Source organism: Tachypleus tridentatus, chromosome 6 (assembly GCF_004210375.1).
Source record: "Tachypleus tridentatus isolate NWPU-2018 chromosome 6, ASM421037v1, whole genome shotgun sequence".
Classification (NCBI taxonomy): Eukaryota; Metazoa; Arthropoda; class Merostomata; order Xiphosura; family Limulidae; genus Tachypleus; species Tachypleus tridentatus.
This window is the reverse complement of record NC_134830.1, coordinates 86,383,199-86,405,959: the sequence shown is the minus strand read 5'-3', so window position 1 is coordinate 86,405,959 and position 22,761 is coordinate 86,383,199. Positions and strand designations below refer to the sequence as shown.

General features: G+C 30.4%; 1 protein-coding gene across 1 annotated transcript in view; it reads left to right on the top strand.

Moving 5' to 3' along the window:
* The window catches only part of LOC143252956 (protein CLP1 homolog), a 153,776-nt gene that overhangs the window by 90,884 nt on the left and 40,131 nt on the right, over positions 1 to 22,761 (top strand). Inside the window, 3 exon segments of the mRNA XM_076505905.1 lie at positions 3,443 to 3,523; positions 4,737 to 4,830; positions 18,494 to 18,619. Coding sequence (XP_076362020.1) covers positions 3,443 to 3,523; positions 4,737 to 4,830; positions 18,494 to 18,605 — 287 coding nt within the window. The 3' untranslated portion in view covers positions 18,606 to 18,619.

Sequence of the window (22,761 nt, the reverse complement as noted above, 5' to 3'; positions counted from 1 at the left end):
AATAAAATAAAATTATTTGAGAATTAATGTATGGTTCCATGGGAGACTAACTGGATGGAGTTCTTGCAGAGAGGAACAAAGGAAACAAAAAGAAGGTTTAGTAAAATTAATCACAAACTTCAGATCTGGATTTTAGTTTATATATCATTTAGCCATTTGTGTCATTCCTGAATTTATATATATATATATATTAAGCTAGAGAAACTTTGTCCTTTGATAAAACACCAAGTATATTTATTTACATTTAGAGAGTAAGGTTGATGACTACAAAATATTCTGATGGTCTAAATAATTATCAATTGAATGTATTGAGGTTATCATACTTAAACAATGCATATAAATACAATTATTTATTTAACAGAAGCTATATTTATTAGAAATAAATTTTTCTTGACCAAGAATATTTCTAAAAAGAATTATGATATTTAGTTACATAAATATAATGGATGCATGATACATCTTTCATTTTTTTCTATGTTTTTCTCTCATTTGTGGCTGGTGATGATAACCATTGTAATTTGCAAAAGAAAGTTTCGTTAGAAACGTTAAGGATTATCAATAATGTTGAAACTGACTTCATACATATAAAATGGAACTTCACTTAATAGTAAGAAAAATTCTATGGCCAAAGGAAATGTTTTTAAAGTTTTGAAATTAGTCTTCAAACAAAATTTTAGACATTTCATAGCCTAAAAAAAGATTGTGGAATTATTCAGTCAAATTATATGAATTATTGAACAGAAACTAGATACTTAACATTTTTATTGAAATAATTATATGGCCAAAGGAAATGTTTTTAAAGTTTTCAAATTAGTCTCCAAACAAAATTGTAGACATTTCATAGCCTAAAAAAAGATTGTGGAATTATTCAGTTAAATTATATGAATTATTGAAAAGAAACTAGATACTTAACAATTTTATGGAAATAATTTTACTCTGAAAAGTAAAAAATCAAAGGATATGGATGAGACACCCTTATACTCTACAAATGCTTGCAATGAATAGTCTGTATGATTTGTTACGTGTAATAGCATTTCATTGCCAGTATTCAGATTTTTATCTCAAAGACTCATCTTTTATGGAGCTGTTGCACTAAGTATAAGATGTAAGCAACAGTTAGCTGACTACTTTGAAAGTGTTTCAAATAAACATATTTTACAATTTTTCTATCAAAAGCTTTCTTGTGCAAGTTTTAATATTAAAAAGTCTAGTTATGCAAGTCCTAGCCTCTTTTTTTGATATTGGCACTTGTGACATAAAAGATAAATGTAGTGTTAGGTTGGCATACAAGCATTTAACTACATTTTTGGAATCTGGTTACAGGAAATAAAACTCTCTAACCTGTTGTTTATAAGTTTATCATTTAAACCAGTTCACACACTTCATCTGATTAGCAGTGAGATAAAAAATGTCATGATTTCCAGCCTACTAAGACTTGTTGTAAAGCAAGTAGCATGTATTTTATTTTGTAGATTTTAATTTTACATTTATATATAGTTAAATATAAGTAAAATTGTGATCATACTGAAAAGTTAATACTTTGAAATGGGATGAGGTTTAAGCCTAAAACTGAGCATTAATTTTTCTACTTTAAGCTTAAACTGTTTATGTTTTGTTGATTGATAAATACAGTAAAGTACAGTAGTTTTCAAAATTTTTAACACAAATAATTTAATTTGTATACTTTAAGGATAATTATTTGTTGATTTAGACACAAAAATAAAACGTATGTGAGATTGAATATGTCAAGTGATAAAGTACCACATAATGTTGACAGTATGATTGCTGGATTCACATCTACAGAACACACAGTTATTTTTTTCAACCATGTTAACTCCATACACCTCAACATTAAGTTCACCTGTGAACACAAAGCATAACTAACCAAATAGCATTTCTCAACCTCAAGATCACAAGAACCAATACACAATTCAAAACAGAATTCCACAGAAAAAAACACCAAACCTGGACTATATATTCCCTGGGAATCAGCACATGAAACAAAATTAAAACTCAACATATTAAGAAACCAGATAAACACAGTCACAAAACTATGTTCAACCTATAAAATTAATAATGAAATCAACAAAATAAAACAACACTTCTCTTCTGTCGATACAGTTATATTTGTATATTATTCCAGAGTGTTTCAAAACAGAAATAAACTGAAATCTGTCCTAAAATATGTCATATTCCAACTTTTAGGTTAGACATGTAAGTTCTTAATTTAAAAGTAGATATATTGAAAGAATGTTTATTGTTTTATCTTCATAATGTAATTCTTATACTGTGTGTTTTGAAAAAATATGTGGCATTCCATCAGCATGTTGCAACTCTTAAGTAGTAGAATTGTTGCTTGATGAATTTTATAAGAATAGGATTAACAAAACCAAAGCAAACATGTTCTTTACTTTTTCTTCTTTAATCAATTCTAAGAGATTTTTTTGGAGCAATACTTTCTCAAGTAATTTATAAAAAATCTTGGAACAAAGCTATTTAAAATTTGTATACTTTAGACAAATTATATGGGAAATACCATTCTTCAATATAACTCGTAGTTTCAAAGGACTAGTATAGGTATTAGAACTATACATTATTTGTTGTAATTAAAAAACTAATAGCATGTTTAAATAAATTAAAACAGTTATTTTTTATCAACACATCCAGAATAATATAAGTAAAACCCATAAGGTTACAATGAAAAAGCAAGAACTAACTTTGGAACCATGAGAACATTAATTTAATCATAAACATTTTTCAAAATATCATTATTTAATAAATATTTATTTAATAATTTTTCTTAGTACATTATTATCTTTATAAATCAGATTTACCCTTTTAATAGTTTAGTAAGGTTTATAGGGCATAATACAGTGTAAAACAATTCCTAAAATGGACATCTTAATGAAAATTCAATTATTTTGATAAATTGATTAAAAGTTATAATTTAAGGTGTGTTTATGTATTTTTATATTTAACAGTTAAAATGTTTAGTAATAAATCTATCAAGTTCATTATTTTAATATTTTTAAAGGAGAAATAGCAATAATTTGTGAAGATTGACTTTAAAAGTAACTGCTATGAATTAATACTATAATTATTTTAGTTTTTCATCTTTTGTTATTTTAATCTGGTATTTACCTAAAACATTTGTTTACTACTGTACATGCCAAATGTAATCTATAGATTCAATTAGAATTTATTATTTAAACCAGTTGAAGCTTTATACTGTTGGTTACAGTTTGTTTTACTGGAATACTTTTGCATAAGCTGTAAAGTGAAATATTGAGTTGAAAAAAACAAATTTGATGCTATGAGAGCTTTTATTACTGGTATTAAAATATATTTTTATATTATACTATGTACTACAAAAATTAAATAACATGATAAATTTATATTTATTTGTCATTGGTAATTATGTTTTCTTCTACTTACTATGTAGCTCCAACACTGCCAGACTCTTGCATGCCACTAGGAATGAAATTAGAAGACAACCACACCAAGCTAGTTCCAGTGCAAGTTGGTGAGTCAGAAGACTAATGAACTATTTTAATTTTCAGATTTAAATTATTTGTTACATGTATGTGTATAATGTGTTCATTATCAGAATAAAGTTTTTTTTATTATACAACATTTTAATTTTTTTACTCTTAAGTTGTTAAAAACAACATTTTAAAATAAATTATATTGCAAAAAACACATTACTTTTAAACTTCTTTCAGAGGTTCAAGTTTTATGTATTAATGGGTTGGATGTTTTACAGTTAGTACCTGTTACTTGTAGAGATAAACTCCATTGAAAGAGAAACAGCACACAGTCCACTTGTTTTTAAAACAAAGCAAATATATATATATATACACACATGCACACAAATATTTTTTACATAGTTGATCACCACAAATGTATCCTGAGCTTTAAACAAACACCTCTTTTCCTCAAGGTCCAAGCAACTTGTTCAGTTACCTCAGAAAAAATTGCCAAGTTGGAATTATTCTTATCTGTTTTGTTTTTAGAATGCAGTTGGTGATAATTTCACTTGCAGTACTGGTTACTACAGTTGTATCCAGAGCTTTAAATAATTGTTTCTTTTTCATCAACGTTCACATAGACTGGTTCAGTTAGTTAGAATACAATTGACAAATTATTCATCTCTACTTTATTGTTGCAAAACAGTTTATGAAAATTTCACTTTAAAAGTCATCAATATATACTCTGTATGACTAAACTCACAATCTTACAGTCTGAATCTAGATGTCTAGTTAACCAACTTGAACTACATTTTTTATACATATTTATAGATAGACAAAGCCAAAGCCGTAAGATATTCTACATACTGTAAGATATTAATAATGAAATAGTACTCAGTTGAAACACTGAGGACAACTTAGAAGTTTCTAGCCACATGACACAATAATACTAGTGCCAATTCACAATAAATGAAATATGCAATTTATGATTTGTACACAGTTACATAAACAAACCTGTATTTCAATACCACTTCTAAAAATAACTAAACTTAACACTAGTGCTATTTTTAAACCATCTAAATTATAACATGTATAAAACTTAAACAGTCATATATGTCTAAAACAGAAAATAAAAAGAAATAGCAGTTTTTGAAATAACGTTTTTATATTCCATGCTGTAATTCAAAATATATTGTAAAAAATGCTGTATTGAATTTGAATACAGGTTTGTTTTTCTTAAGTATGAAAAGGATAACTTTTTATTTCCAGGATTGCAACTACTTCATCATATGTTATCTGTTAACTTTGCTGCAAGTACAGATGAAGATATTATCCAAACTAATGTTGCTGGATTCATTTGTGTGTAAGTTATTTTCAAACAAATATGATAATATATATATCAGAAATAACTTGATTTAACAAAGTAATTTATGTAGGCTTCTACCACTTTTGGTAAGGAGAAGAAAATTAATCCACATACTTATTAAGTACTTGGTACATCTCTTAGCTATTAATAATGCAGTAGTACTTAACTGAAACAATGAAGACAACTTAGAAGCTTCTAGTCACGTGATACAGTAATACAAGTGCAAATTCACAACAATTGGACTTGTTAGAGATAAATTTGAACAAAAGAAAAACAACAGTATTCATTTATATATATATGTGTGTGTGTGTGTGTGTGTGTATAAAGAGAACATCACATCCAAAACTCAACAGATTTCATAGGGCAACTTGGAAGGCTACACATCAAATTCCAGGATATTGTGGTCAGTTTTGATGTTGCAGATCTATTTACCAATGGTACAACCTCAGAAACCCTTTACATCACCTGACAATGACTACTGAATGACAACTCTACCACACAGAACAGATATGAAAATAGATGCCATAATGGAACTAACAACCATTTGTCTACAATCAACCTATTTCCAATACAACTACGAATTCTATGAACAAATAGATGGTCTAGCCATGGGATCACCACTCTCTCCAATCCAGGCAGACATTTTCATGGAAGACTTTGAAGGAAGAGCCCTTTCTTCCACACCAATAAGACCAAGTTTCTACAGACGTTATGTCCACGACACCTTCATTATTTGGCCCCATGGTCATGAAAACTTACCAGCCTTCTTAGAACAACTCAATTCCATAGACAAAAGAATTCACTTCACTAAGGAAATAGAGGAACAAAACAGTCTATCATTTCTTGACATACTCATCAGCAAACAAGCAAGACGTAACCACAACTGTATACAGAAAACCCACCCAAATGGACAGATACCTACATTTTCAGTCCTGTCATCCAACCTCGATAAAATGTGGTATAATCCAATGTCTAAACAAGAGAGAAGAAAACATTTGTGATAAGACATACATCGAAGCAGAAGGCCAAAAGATCATAAAGAGTTTTAAACAAAATGATTACACCTCCTTCTTTATCAAAAACTCCTTGAAGAAGACCACAACAGAAAGAAAAGATCAGAAAGTTACCACCCATACTTACAACATTTTAGTTAAAACCTCAAATCCCCAGCCAAAAAAATTAATATAGAAGTCCAGTGGAAGTCCTATAATACCTTAAGGTTCATTCTGGTAAAAAAAGAAAGTGACCTACCAAAGAGAATCTCAAAAACGTCATCTATGAAACTCTGTATTCCTGCAGCAATACACACGTTGGAGAAACGGGAAAAAAACTCGCGACAAGAATAAAAGAACATAAAGATAGTACAAGACTCATGAAAACACAAAATTGCAGAGCATGCCACGTCAACTGGGACAAAACTAGAATCATCGACACAGACAAATTCTGGAAGATAAGAAAAATCAAAAAATCATTTTATATTAACACTATTAAACCTTCACTCAACAGAGATTCCAGATTAGAGGTGAGTAACCTGTGGCTGCCATTGGTTGAATCTATAGGAAATCTCTCCTCCAATCAGAAACAGAAACCAATCACAGCACACTCTCCACAATCCACCAGGACATATAAAAAGTTGTCAGCACCTACACGCACACTGACTTGAAAACAGAAGGTGGAAGACTTTCGAAACATTGTCCTCTACACTTGTATCTCCACAACAGGTAGTTGCCGTCCATTCTACAAAGTTTCATTATGAATACTCTGCCTAAACAATCTATCAAAGAGAATATTAATGCTGAAAAGTTAAGTAAAATAAAACCAAATGAAAAGAAAGGACTGCATTAAAACAGCAAATCCAAACCTCTGACTAATGTTAGTTGGTTATAACCAAAAACAACCCGAAACAAATTGATAGGATCCCAGGGTACAGGCTATAATGTGGGATGTAGAATGTATGCTAGGTTTTGGAGGTGACTGTGGAAGTAGGTGCCATATTGCAGTGCGGATACAGCATGCACTAGTCTCACATAAAGAAATAAAATAAAGGAATAAAAATTTAAATAACAGAAGGTGCTCAAGCCCACAACATCCCAAATCCATTTCACCCTTCACTGCCTGCAGACAGTTATAGGAAGATGACTGATTTCCAATGTGAAAAAAAGAAAAAAAATTAAATGAAAAAATAAGGTATTACCATTTGGAGGTAGGTAAGTTAAATAAACTTACCTCTTGAAGTTAGCATTTCAGCCCCCATTATGGTAGAAAGGCACTAATTGATAGCCCAGTAAATGAATTATACTAGTTTGTAGGGTTCCAACCAGTTGTCTAAACTAACTAGTATAGCTCCCAACCACCACCCATTAAGATTACTGTAACTACCAGTTTTCATACTCTATATGATGAAAGAAATCAGTAGTACACAAATATTTAAACTTATTAACCAATCTAAAGATAAGTAATTAATAATTTCATTAAAACTTGATAGACATTGTTAATTTAACCATAAAATTTGTTTTTCTTAACTACACTTTAAATTATCTTCATTTCCTTACCTGAAATAATGTAACAAATCTCCAAAGTTTACATTTATCAAGTTTAATTACCTCTTCACTTCATGTACATAGTTAATTAGCTTTTGAGAAATGTTAGTTTGCTTAATATGTTTTATATACTGTTATTAGTGTCAAAATACAGTATTATTCCGATCTTTCAACATTGTATTGTTTAACCTTACTTGCTTATAAAAAGATTTTTTGTAAATGTCTACTACTTTTTGTAAAGAGAAGAAAATTAATTCACACACTTGTTAAGTACTTGATATATGTACCTATATTGCAGTTATTAGGGTGAGTTAATCTTAATATGTAATTTGCATGAATTGGACTGAAATTGATTTTATATACTCCATCTAAAAATAATGCATATGCTGAAAGTAGCATAAAAAAGCTAGGAAAGTAAACCTAAGTTTAATAAAAAAAATGAAATACTGTAAACTGAGGATTAATCACATGTTCCTTGTTTTCCTTGTAATTATCATCTGTACCTCAGTCTAATTAACATAGTTATGTATTATTAACCAGCATTGTAGTTACCATTGCAACAAGCTTATATAAATTGCAAGGTCAATCCAATATTATACATCTTAATACAAATTTTTTGGAAATTTTACACCATGTGTAAGAATTACCTTCCAATATCAGAGGCATAAAAGTTCATTGAAACTTTGTTGCAGGGTATAAAATGTATATAGTTAAATGAGAGCACTGTAATTTCAGTTTGTCGAAAATTCTTTTCATGAAATAAGCCATTGAATTTTAGCTGTGGCTAGAAACTTGTGAATTTTTGATTGATGAACTTTCATCAAGTTCAATTCCTTGTTTATTATCTTCTGAAAAGTACCAAAACATATCTTTACCTTCATTAAAATATTTCTTTTAAGTCTATAATTCTTTTCATTAATCATAGACTTCATTTTGTGGATAAGAACATTGTTGTGGATGTAACTTGAAGTATACTTCTGAAGTCTGTTTATATTAATCATTATGTTAAAAAAATAACTCATAATAGATATATTTTTAGGAGGAAGTTTTTCTACAAATGTTAGAATTAATATCTAACAACTGGCAAGTGCATGGTCTTTATGTGAATTAGGCTTAGTGTTTTGAACTAAAAGTTTGTTCTTTTGCAATTAAGTTAGCAGTTTCAAAATCAATAATTTAGCATAATTTTATATTTAGATCATAATAAAATTATGATTAGGTATTTAGAATAACCTTTTGTGATTTGTATGTACTACTAGTACCACATAAGAATTTTATGTTTTTCCTTCTCATTATTTTCATTTTCTATTGTTGTTGTTTTATAATTAAAACAACTGATATATAAAAAAAAATTATTCTGATATCTTGCAAAGGATTTAAAACTCACTGTACAAGTGACAACAATAGAAATGATAAACGGTTGTAAAAGAGACAAAACACATTAATCTCAATAATACTAGAAGGAAAATTGTGACATATTCACAGTTTGGGTGTCAGTACACTGAAGAGGTTAAGTTTTGTATTCCAAAATTAATCTTGTATATAATCTTTTCAGTGTTGTTAAGTGATTTTCTTTCTAATTTGTTGTGTTTGTATCATTTGGTAATCTCTTGTAACAGGATGTATTATGTAATCAGGGTCAGGCAGCATTATTCAAACCACAGGTACCGTGAGCTATTACAACATTCACTTAACGTTTTGTCTGTGTAGTGAAATAACATACAAGGATGTATGTCTTGTTTGGAAGTTCAAAGAAATTAAATTCAAATATCAAAAAAATTTATTACTGTCGTATCTACAGTAGTGGTTAAATGAGCCTACAATGAATAAAACAAGCATGATAGATTACAGCAAATGTATGAAGTTCATGCTGCTAACCTCACAGTTGTATTGACACAATAAACAATAGTACAGCTGCAATAAAATATCAACTTGAAATAAGCACATCTATGAAACAAAAATTGAAATGTTTTCTATGTACAAATATAAAGTGAAATCCTATTTGAAAATAAAAAATACTTGTTTATTGTTTAAATTTACATATAAATATTATTTTCAGTCTTGCATATGATTTGAAAACACAAGGTAAGTTTAAAAATTACAAATAGACAAAATTTGCCTTTTATGGGTAATAAAACTTTTTAGAGGTTTTTAAATAATCTACTGAAGTATAAAAAAGTGAGAAGTTCAACTCAAGAAATAAATAAAAATATTGTATTTATATCCTTCAATTACCATTTCCTAATAAAATTTTTCAAGATATTAAAGATGATAGTGTAATGGAAAAAACTCGATATACCAAAAGTAATAGTCTTTGTGTTTACATGCATTATTAAAGTTCTTGTGAAGGTTTCAAACAATTTAATTCACTAGTTTTATTGTTGGAACAAAATATAGCAAGACTTGCATCAGCTACACAGAAAGTTAGTTTCCAGTAGTGATCATGTTAACCAAATTAATAGATTTTAAATATGTTACATGTGGTACCAAAACTTGCATGTGTAGTGTGTTACCATTGTATTTTGTGAGAATATCATAGAGATATCTTCAGGAAATATTGCTGTACTATAATGGCTATATAGCAAACTAGGAGCATAAGCCAAGGAAGCATGAGAGGAAATTGATAGAATTAAATATTACTTTGGGTAAGAATCAGAAAGTATTATGTATAAAAGAATACACAGTAGTAAAACATTCAAGGACAAACAAGTTTGTTTAACATTAAGGTACCAGTCTGATAGAACTGAACTATTGGCTACTTGTAATGGAGAAGGAGGAGATAATTGAGAGGTTTACTTAGTAGATTGCTCCATGAAGTATGCTGATTAAATTATTTGTATGAGGAATACTAAAATGCTAGTGCTACAGTATGCATAGAATGTATTGATAGGTTGTTGGTATCAAAGACCATTCTGTTATTTAATTGAATGTAGCAGCAAATGGTGTTAAAGACTGTAAATCAAAATACAGTGGAACCCCTCTTGACTGCCATCCCTCAGATTCGGTCACCCCTTGAAAGCAGTCATTTAATCACAGATCCTTTTTTTCTTTACATAATCCCTAATTATGTACAGTGGAACCCCTCTAATCAGGCCAGTTTGTCTCAGTCCTGAAGGTGGCTGCTTTAGAGGGGTTCCATTGTATCTGGTTAACCACATTACTATGAGTTTTCTTGTGGCTAGAGGTTAAAGGGCATGTCATAAAGTTTGTAAAATCACATTCAACATTTTGTTGAACTACTGTTTTTTGAAGGTATGTCAATAAGTTTAGTATCAAATTGTAATTAAACTTCATATTTTAATATTATATATTAGCTACTTTCTTAATTTCTAAAGTTCTAAAGGAATGATAAACATGCACATCTGCAAAAAAAAAATATTATAACACAAATACTCTTCAGTGTTTTAAAGATCATATTGTATGAATTCAGTATATTTTGAGTTTTCTTTTGTATTTCAGCTTAAGTCAGATGGTTCATTCTGTAACTTTTACTTTGTGTTTTGTACCATGTTGAACTGTAGTTGTGGTTATTGACCAATGTTAGTGGGTTTACTTTTGTAATTTTGAACATATTCTGTGTTGTAATCTTTATAATATTATATTATTTGTATAATTTTGAATTGGCAAGCACTGGAGTATATCTGCATGAAAGGATTTTGTTGACTGTGTTGCATGGCAGTGATTACTTGAGTGAGAGGATGTTATAGAACTTCTTGGCCAGGATTTGGTTTAAAGAATAAAATTCATTGTTGACCTAAGGACAACCTGTAGTTAGAAGCAAAGAAAATTGTATTTCTGTAAATACCTGTGTGTAATGTACAATAGATATTTTGGCCTTACATACCATGGAAAGAAAATCAATATTCTCCTGTATTGTGTGCAGAGCAATACTAATAATTGATTAACCTTTGTGTAGTAAGCTGTGTGTTGTTAGTATTTGTACATGTGAGTGCAAGTGAGTATCATTTCCCACTAGTTAACCATATTTCTTAACGAACAAAGGCTGAACTATGATCATGTGTACTTTGTGTGTATGTGTTAATAAACATTGCTCTGTACATAAACTGTAGGAGAATGACTGTGACTGAATGTTACTAGGTATTGTTGTATTGGATAGTAAAATCATCTTATGACTTGGTGCAGTAAAGTAATTTCCTCAAATTGAAAATTACCAAGAAATTACCATTAAGTATTTATTTTTAAGAATGCTTAAACACTTTAAACCAAATATTTTCTTTCTTATGGTAGTTATTTTTCTTGCACAAATTCATTTCTATACCAGTGAGAGTGCTGTTGGAAAGGTTTTACCAGTAATAGAGAGTTTTTTTCTATTATATTGCCTGTTAAAGAAGTGTTAATTTATTTCTTAATTTAACTATCATGTAGTAGTTTATAATAGGAATCATCCATTTGTTCTTTATTATTATTCAATATTGTTCCACCAATGTACAGTGAGAATGGCTGTGACTATTAAAATAAAACCTGGACAGTATTACTAATCGCAGCATTATGTATTGTAAAGGGTAGTTTTAAGTTCAATGATTATCAAGCAAATATCAAGGATTGTATAACTGTTGACATCTAGTCATTTTATTATAGTTCAATTTATTTATATGGAGCCTCGCCATCTACTACATGCACACATACATAGCTGCATGCAGGCTGGGAAAGGTTTATTAATATGATCAATTCATAATTATTAATTAACATGTTTTTGACCTTTTAGAGTATGCAGAATATCACTCTAAGAGGAATTCTGGCCAGCTGCAGCAAAACTCTGACCATCTCTACTGAGGCCAGCAGAGAAGAGAAAGAGGAAATATGAGAACTATAAGAAATGTTGTCCATGTTCTTATATTATAACACATCATCTTATATTTGAATTAAATATATATGCATGCATCTATACAACATGAAAAATTCATATGGCTATCTATATGTAGCTTTATAACTTAAAAAAATATAAAAAGCCTGCATACACACCATACATACATATTTACTAGCCAACATGCATTATATATGCATACATGCATAAAACTCGTGGTTACAAAATCACTTCATGCACCATATCAATATAATTCAATAGTCCATCTAATTCAGTGTTTACAGACTTCATGTAGCTACAGGATATAAATGTAGTAGCTATATATATATATATTGTGGAAGTATACCATGTACATGGCTCTTTGATCACTGCATCATGATCACCGTACATGCAGTACCACTGTTAATGATATCATTATGGTAATGGTATCAGGAGCAATAGCCATAAAGTCAAAAGACTGCCACTGTTTCCTGAGACAGAATTATCCACAAGCTATGTATTTCATTACACTAAACTATTTTAAACATAATGGTATTGCTCTTGTACAGTCTTATGTCCATGATGACATTAAAAAACCAGAACTAAAGAAATAAGATTATTAAATATTGTAAACTTAAAAAATGAGGAATAGAGATCTTCAAAAATTACAGAAACAAAACCAATAACTTTAAATGAAAATGTAATCACAAAATACAAACAAGTTTAAAGTTTGAGATTTTGTTGACAGTATTTCCTATAGGTATAAGTTCACATTTTGACTTTATATCAGAAAGCTGTAATATTTAGGAGAGTCAAAATAGGGACTTGAGTTAGTAATGTCAACATTATGTCTCAAACCTTGAGCTTGTTGTATACTTTTCTTTGCAATTGCATTTTTATTTTAAGCTTCCTATCTAGATTTTGTAATTTTTTGAAGATCTTTATCCTCCCTTTTTTGAATAATCTTGTGATATTTGATTCCAATATTGGTAATAGTAGGGCTGTTTATGGCATAATTTAATTATTATCCCTAAACTAAATGTAACATAAGGCTTACCACTATTTGTCAACTGAAAAAACTTAAAGAATACTATTCTCTTGTATAATGCATACTTAATATTTGAACCAAAACTTTTGGATAAAAGTTGTGAATTACACACATCTACTCACAATAGGCAGACATACCATGCATTTTTTACTTTCTTGTTTTGCAATGAAGTGTTTTAAAATTTGTCATTAATTTTGAATTTTTGTTGTTTTCACACAACACATGGTCAAGAGTGTCATTAATTTAATTTTGTTCAAGTTACCTTTTTTTGTTGTTTTTGACATTAATTTGAGATAACACCTGTTCTACCTAAGTGTGATATAGCACTAAAATGTCACTATCTGCATGACTGTAGACAGCACTGTCCTTCAGTGGTAGGTCAAGTGATGCCTTTAAGTTACAAACTTCATTAAGTTGAATGAGAATGACTAGTCATATGGATAGTACTCGTTGCTCTTGGTAAATCTGACATTGCCAGTTAACTCTCTCAACACAGGCTTGGTCAACTTAAACAACCATGTTACCTCTTTATAGAATTAATGCTTCTAACTTTCTATATGGTGTGCATGTCTTTATTGAATTTCAGAGTTTTTAAGTTAATATTATAATTCTTTTATATACAAAAAAATATTTGTTAGTAAAGTATTTTTAATAAACTAAAATAACGATTAGTTTGTGAATATATTGCTCTTGAATGTTTTAATCTCGTATTAAAGTTAAAATGTGAAATCTGTCATTATTTTTCAAACAACCTAATATTATGCAGCTAGCAGCTTCTCCAGTACCCATACAGGACAATCATTTTTTTAGTGGAGCATGGACAGGGTGACAAGGTATGAAGAGCCTTTTCTTCCTGTTTTTTATGCTGTAAAGTCCCAAGTTTCTCCTGTGGATACTTCCAGACTGCCCTTGTCCTTTGTAGATATGATGTCCCAAGTATGTTACCATTTTCTGTCTCCCTGGTTTTGTAAGACTCCCCTCCTCTCCATGTTTACCAGGTATCAAGGTTCATGCTGACCATTTTCAGGCACAATTTCATGTAAAATCAGCATGCTTCATTCCATTCGAACTTCAGGTTAATATGCATCAGTATACCATCAAGTAGATTTTCTATTTTTGGACTTTCAATGGCTGGAGTCATTGAATCAGGTTTTTTGGTTACACCCTGATGCTTCTGTGAGGTTCTCCCATGCTCAGTTTTTCTGCTTCTGTTTGATCCTAATTTCCCTCTTGCCTTGCTTTCATGTGTTTTGGTAATGAATTGTCAGGTTATTCACTATCTGAACTCATGCTACTAATGGTACTGGTGACTATTTCTCCATAGATCAAGTATTCTTTCTTCCTCCTTGAGGTTATACACCATGCTGGTGTCTTTCTTATGAGGTTTAGACACTTGTTTAGTCAGGGTTTGACTCCATGTTGTTTGTAGTTTAAAAAATGGTTTAATGGCATTCAGTTATTCACTTTTTGTGTCTCAACTAGTTTATTGACCTTTCTTGTTTCACCAAGGGGCAGTTCTTCATACTGTGGTGGCCATTTACTGTAGATGTATGGATGACAAAGATTGACAACTCAGATGCTTTCTTACATATTCCTTCTTATCTCCTAATTGCCTACATTTTTTCCAGATGTTATCTTGTCAGATTTTTACACCTGACTGCTCATGTATGTCACCCCTTATTTAAAATCATCCAGACTTGCATGTGGACTACAGCCAACACCTTAGAACTTACTGTTGGTATGAACATGCTTTGTATTCACTATGAGGAAAACCTTATGCACTGGATAGGTGAACTGAAGAAAAAGTGTCAGTGGCCACTGTTCAGTTCTTCACATTATATAGCCACACAGTGGCAGACATATATCTCCAGTGAAACATTCTTATGGGTTCTCCATTGTGCTCCCCTCTTCCTTTTACAAGTGAAATGTGGGAGGCTCTACTGCTTACCAGTTCCTAGCAAATTTTATAATGGACCATGGAGGCTTCCTCCTGAATGTGCTCAGTTCTATACAGTTGAGAGTTAGGTGTTGGTGTAGATAGTGTTAAACCCTCCTCCAACTGCAGATCAGAATACAAATACCTAAACCTGCCTGGTCATGAACGAGAGCTTATCCACCACAATGCATTTCACCCCTTTGGCTGAGAAACTCCATCCTACCATCCTCTTGAAGTTGATTGCCAAGAGGTCTGGTGCTGGAAAAGAGCTGAATCAGCCAACATAATTTCTCACACATGTGATAGGATGCTTTTGTTTTACCATGAATAGAAGGATTAGATATACCATTCAACTACAGAATCCCCATCCTACCATCTCCTTTAAAAGATTTGGTTTTAGAAAGAGGATAGACCAGCCAAAAGATATTCTTGTTGACTGTGAAATTCTCATCTGGTTTGGTTGACATGAGGTCTGGTTTTCATTGTGGATATACCCACATGTGCCCTGTGGAAAATTGTATGGAATATTCTTCCCTTCTCTTTCCTCATTTTCTGGTAGAAACCAGAACCATTCTTCTGCTGCAGACCTGATGATAAATATCCATTGTTGTTGGACTGGAATTGACCTTCAGATGTGCTCTCATCATTCAGCATCATGGGGTTGTATTTTAAACATCACGGGGTTGTATTTTAAACAAGCTAATAGACTGGGGAATTTCCATTCTACCATGTCCTGCAGCTAAACTGAATCAGTATTTATATATCCACAATGAAGAATGTACTTCTCTTTTTTTCCTAATTTAGTGACACATCCTTTTGTAATGTGCAGAGTACAACTAATTCAGATGTGATGTAGTCTCCCATAGGTATGTTCCTTTAAAAAGTGAAATCACACTTCATGGGCATTGTTTGGACACTTCCTGAAGGTTACTCATCTAGATAATTTTTGCCCTGATTCATTTGCCAGACCATTGTGAGAATTTAGCTGTGAGAAGAGGTAAGAAATTGTATTGGAATTTGATATTTTTCTACACTGAAAATGTATTTCCATTAGATGTGTACTTTTTTTCACACTTCAAATCCTTCCTCCCCACTTCTGATGCTTCTTTTCTGCCTAATCTTAAAGTGAAGATTGAGTTCTGCAGTAAAGAGAGAGCTAGCTGCAACAGGAAGGAGTGTTGATCTCCTATTGACAGAAGGTTGTTGCATGTTTATTTGCATGGTACAGTGCAGCTGAACCACATTGAAACATGGGGTAGGTGAGAGTTTGAAGAATAACAACTGGCAAATGAGCAAAACAATTTTGCATATAGTGGGATGCACTAAATGAGTGGAGTTAAGTAACCAATGTGTAGTTTGGTTGCCTTATTTAAGGAGAGATCTTATCATATTGGAAGTGTTAAGAAAAGAGCTAATAGGGTGACTCAGGATAGAAGGGTTGTCATTAAAGGGATAGGGTAAGATTGCTTAATTACATTTTTTCTTGAGAAAGAGCTTAATTAATGTTTACAAGATTACCTTGTGGATTGATATGATAAAGGCCTGTGTATTCTGACACAAAATGATAAGATGATATTTTAAAAAATGTGACTAAGTTATTTGGCAGTTGTTTAGGCTGTCAAGATACAGGAGTTAAAAAATAGTGATCAAACATCATCACATTCAAGCAATGTGTAATAACATTAAAGTACACAGGGTTCAATTAGATAAAAAATGTAATATACTAATGATTAGCAATCCTCACTAAGGGTTCATGGTGTGCTACCTGTTCTGCAAAAAGAATCTGCACTTTGAAGCAATGGATGCGCTATAAGAATGACAGTCAAATACAAATATTCAATCATACAGCTATAACCTAACAGTTGTTAGTAGGTCCTGTTGATGAGCTGCATTTCTTGTAATCTTTCAATTCATAATAAGGAATGGCTGGGCATAAATATCTCTATATGTAGCTTTGCTAATAATTATTGAAAGAAACAAAGTGCTAGTGTACTCAATGCATTTGTGTATTTTTGTTATCTTTAAAATTATCCTTGTAATATATCATTTTGTTCTTCAATGTGAAACTATGAGCTATACTGCTTTTAAGTTACTTTATATTTAATTAAGTAATACAAACTATCAAATAATAACATCAGCAGTTTGCTATAATTAAAATAAATATTATGTAAGTACTAATATAAATGATGATGGTGGAAACTGGAAAAAAAATGCAATATTATTTTAAATGCACTTAGATTGAAGTGCATTTTTTGTAAAGTGTTCAGGTAAAATTTTTAATGCCTCAAGATTACATTTATATTAGGAAAACAAATGCATGTTTAGTATTTCACTTCATTTGAAAATATGCATTTGTAAATTGATTTTCAAAGGTGATAAAATGCACTTTTAAGATCTGTACATGGTACACATGCTGTGTATTATTTTGTGTTTGTGCTGGTTTCGTAAATGTTCTTTTCTTATCACTAGCTGTTAATGGTCTTTGCTTACATGTTTTGTGGTATGATACTTCCCAAATTGTGTGATGCAGGAAGGTCTCATGTGTGCTTTATAATTTTTACAGTTTTTAAGTAATTATTTATTTATTAAAGTAAATGTATTATAAATTGAGTACATTTTTAAAATTTAAAATTTGATTTATTTTCTTCGTGATACACAGTATAAAAGTAATTTCTGCATGTCTTGGTCAAAGGGTAGAAGATACTAAGCCTGTCATACAGACTTGTTTATGTGAGTTGCAACAAGTTTGGGACATAAAATGTGTGCCACGAGTTAGAAAAGTTAGGGAAGCTCAGTTGTCCTCGTCTCAACTTTTATATTAATTTTGAAAGAAAGTGGTGGCAAATTATAGCACATTCTTTAATTTTTAAAATAAATCTTACTCACTAATGTACCAACAATATTCATAAGGACTTTTAATATTAAAAATCACATTTTTACCTGTGGTAAGCAGAGCATAGATAATTAATAGACCAATCTATAATGTTGCACCAAACAACAAAAAAATTTAAAACACCCTATCTAAGAATAGTTGTTTGAAAGTACAGTGAGAGTAAACTATTTTCTAGTACTGTTTCTGTCATGAGTAATTTCTTTCTCATTTGTGTTTCCTGACAGTACATTGAAAGTTATATAGCTTTATAGTCATTTTCAATAGTATATGCATAAATAGTTTATTTGCACAATTCGTCTCTCATTGAATATAAGTGTATGTGTTTTTAGATATATCTTTAAAGAGTGAAAATAATATTGGTTAATATACAAGTCAACAAAGATGCTTGGATGTTGTTATACCTGTTAATATTCTTAGTCTTAATATCATGTTTACACAGCACAGCTGTTGATACAGAAAGACAGATGTTGACAGTTCTATCTCCACAGCCTCGACCTCTTCCTAAAACAGTATTCCTATTGAGTGATGTTCAGTTTATGGATTCACATTAATGACTTTGTAATAGGTGAGCAACTACATGATTTTTAGTGTATTTAAGTTAATAATATGTGAGAATGTGAAAAGTTATTATTTATTTAGTATGAAATTAATGTGAAAGAAACTAGGCTTTAAAAACAACTTATCTAACAATAATAATAATTCATCATGGATTTAAAATGTAATATCATTTGGTAATTGAATATTAAAGTAAATCACATGAAGTAAAAGAGAGTTGTGGTTCAAATTACTAACCAGTATTTTCTTTCTTTGCAATAAATTAATTTTAGTCATACTTTACCACCTTGAAAAAGGTATTCACTCACACTGTAATAGTTCTTGTTGTAACAAACAGATTATATGTGTTGTATTTGTCATGCTTCAGCTAATCTAATGAGCACTAGGTTGAGAGAAATACATCATCAGTAATGAATAATGTGAATGTAGTGTGGTTGTAATACTATTACAAACACTACTAATTCTTATTAACCCTCAGGGACTAAATATAGGATGCAGTGTTACAAGATATTATTAGCTTATTACTAATATCTAATTACAAATTACTTATAATACAAACATAACTTTTCTCCTTAAAACAGAAAAATTACACATGTTAAACTGTTTTTTTAAATTGAATTAGTTATGACTGATCAAGAGTGATAACTAAAGTGGTCATATTTAAAGTATGTATGAATTTCTCTTGATGTACAATAGCAGTTGTTTTATTAAAATATCAAATGAAAAATAGCACATCACATTATTTTTTAACTTGTCTCTCTCCCCCCCCCTTCCTTCCAGTGGCTCAGCAGTATGCCTGTGGACTTACAATGCTAAAATCCGGGTTTTGATACCCTTGGTGGGCAAAGCACGAATAATCCATTGTGTAGCTTTGTGCTTAATTCAAAACAACAACAACTTGCCTTTTTATAATTTTGTATTACTTGTGGTTTCTGACTTAAAGTTGTATTATATATATTTCTAACAATATATTTTTAATGAGTATCAACAATTTAACATTATGACTTACAAATAATTTTGTAAACAAACAGAGAATATATTATTTTTTTACTCATTGACATCACCAGCTTGAGTTACTTTCCAGAATCTCCATACTGAACACTTTAAGGTACAATATCTATTAAATTTTATTTTGAGCACAGATTCCAGATTATTTTTATATGTGAGCTGAATTTTACAGATACTTCCAAATTTATACTTCTGCTGCTTTTGTAAAGTTCTCTTGCTTATTAATTAATAGCCAAAATGTAGAATTCTTGTAACATGAATATATATGTAGATCAGTCAGGTCCTTAAAATTGGAAATGAAATAACTAAAATGTCACTCTCTTTGAATGCTTTAAACCTCATTTATTGTACCTGTTTACTTTCTGTATGTTTTATTTCCCTTTAAAATCAGCTTTTTTAAAGTTTAGCATTGTTAAGTTAGACACAGAAAATGTAATTATCTTTATGCTTATACATTCATATATAAACACATATATACTTTGAGGTCCATCAAGATTTAAGAATTCTTAAAAGACTGATGAACCAAGATCCATTTCTGTCACAGTAATTTTAAGATTATTCCCATCAAAATTACTCTCATAATTCATTTATCATAATTGAACTTCATCTGTCATTTATATTTGCTCAATTTGCCAAATAATCTAAATCCATTTGCAAAACAGTAGCATTAACCACACAGTCATCAACACCCAAACTTAAATATTATCAGCAAATATAAATAATTTATTGACTATTCCTTCATCTGTGTCATTGGTGTAAATCAAGTGCCACATAAGTCCTAATGCTGAGGCTTGAGATACTCTATTTGTGACATTAATCTATCTTTACTAACTCCATTTACAATAACCATCTGCTTTCTTCTTTCCAGTTAATTTTCTATCTAAACCTCATACCTACAGAGAAAACTTTTTAACAACCTTTTATGTGGCACATAGTCATATGCTTTCTGAAAATCTAGATCCACACATTTGTACTATCATGTATATAAGTAGTAACCTCTTCAGTGAATGTTGCAAAACTTTTTTATCAGACTTTTAAAAACTTTTCCTAACATTAATGTAAGAACAATAGGCTTATAATTACTGGAACAATTTTTATAATCTTCTGTCAAAAGAGGAGTAACATCAGCCATCTTTCAACCTTCTGACATCTTTTCACTATTCAAGATCTTGAAAATATAATACCAACTTGCTCATATAGTCAATCCTTTTACCTCCTTTAAAACCATTGGGTTAAAATTCTGACCTAAGAGCTTTATTTTTCTTTAGTCATCCTGTTTTCTTAACAGATTCAAAATAAATGAAATCACCTTGTTCATTCATGTTTTCATTTAGGAACTGTTCAGGATGAGGAATATTGCTTAAATTCTCATTGTTAAAAATTGAATGAAAAGTAAAATTTAGGAACCCAGCTACCTCATAATTTTCAGATCTTAGTTTAACGGTATCATTTATCAAAGACCATATCCATGATGACAAGAAACCCTCTTGAAATAAAAATGTATCTCAGAATGGCTGGTATGGGTGTTAACACTTTTATTGATAAGGAGAGAACAATGTTTTAACCTTCCTAGGTCATCTTCAGGTAAGAAAGAGAGAGTTTGAAAGTGACCATTGCCAGACACATATCTTAGGATGAGAGCGTTGTAGTTGGATGTTATGCTACTAATTAGTATTGGTATAAAGGCATTCCTTTATATTGTAACACCTTCACACATTTTTGAACACTGCAAATCAAATAATTACAACATAACCATAGAAAACACCCAGATACTAAGTAGGGAAACAAATATAAACAATATCAAAATCAAAGAAGCCCTACTAATACAGTAACTAAAACCAATATAAAGGAACACTTTTATATCAATACTAATTAATAACCTAACATTCACCTTCAACGCCCCCTACAATCCCGTGCCCATTTATACTCTCATCCTTAAGACGTGTCCAGCAATGGTCACTTGCAAACTCTCTCTTTCTTAACCTGAAGATGACCTAGAAAGGTTAAAACGTTGTTCACTCCTTATTAGTAAAAGTGTTAATACCAATACCAGTCATTCTGAGATACAAAGATCATGTATTCCCATTTTAACATTATGCTTACTCTTACATTTGCAACCAAAATTGTTTTCATATAATTTTTTTACCTAATTTTCTGTTTGACAAACTCTTTAGATCTTTTATAATTTTCCTGTATTACATCGAATTTAAATCTTAAATGTATAATGCATTTTCTGTAACTTCATCCATTATACTGTTTTAAACTGACCTGATTTTTTACTTGTAGTTGTGTTTTTCTCCTTTAAAGAATATGCAAGTTTTATAAAGTTTATTTAAACAACTTCTGCAAATGATCAGTAGCTCCAATTAATTAATTTACCAAATTAATAGCAGATAATTTTTCTCTCATTCCTTCAACACTTGAACCAATACTTATCATCTCCTTAAGAAGCAAAAAAAATATATTTTAATTAAGAAATGAACAGCTGCACTCAGATATTCTCCAGTCTACTCCCCATTAACCAGTTCTTTGGTAAAAGTTAACTCTAAAATAATATTGTTCATGATAGGTTTTTTAATTACTGAAAAAAATCTCTTGAACAGTTTCTAAGAACCTGTATGACACTAACATTTCCTAGTCTATATGCCTGAAATTCCAATTCAAATCTTCCATAATGACGACTTCATTAACAGTTAAATTTTGTATCTCACTATGAATTTCTCATTAATTTCACCAGTTCCTGCTGTTCCACCAAAAACCTTATATCCTTATAACCACTAAGAAACCAAAACAAATTCAACTTTGTCGCTAATTAGCTTTGATATCCTCAACTGTAACAGGATATAACTCACATTTTACACATCAAGCTTCCTCTACTCCTCATCTCTTTTTTTAGTACTATATCCATATTAAACAATCTGTAACCCTGTATGTCTATATTAAACAAACTGAAGTCATTCCAATAACATCTAAACCTTTTGTTCAGAACATAGCTGTAAAGTAATCCAGTTTATTTCTTATAATTCTTACAATGCATAACAATTTAGTTCACTAATAAAACTACTTTTGTACTTTTTTCATACACCATAATTTTCCTATGTTTTATTTTTTCTAGCCCTCACCACTGTCTAGTCTATTCTTAAT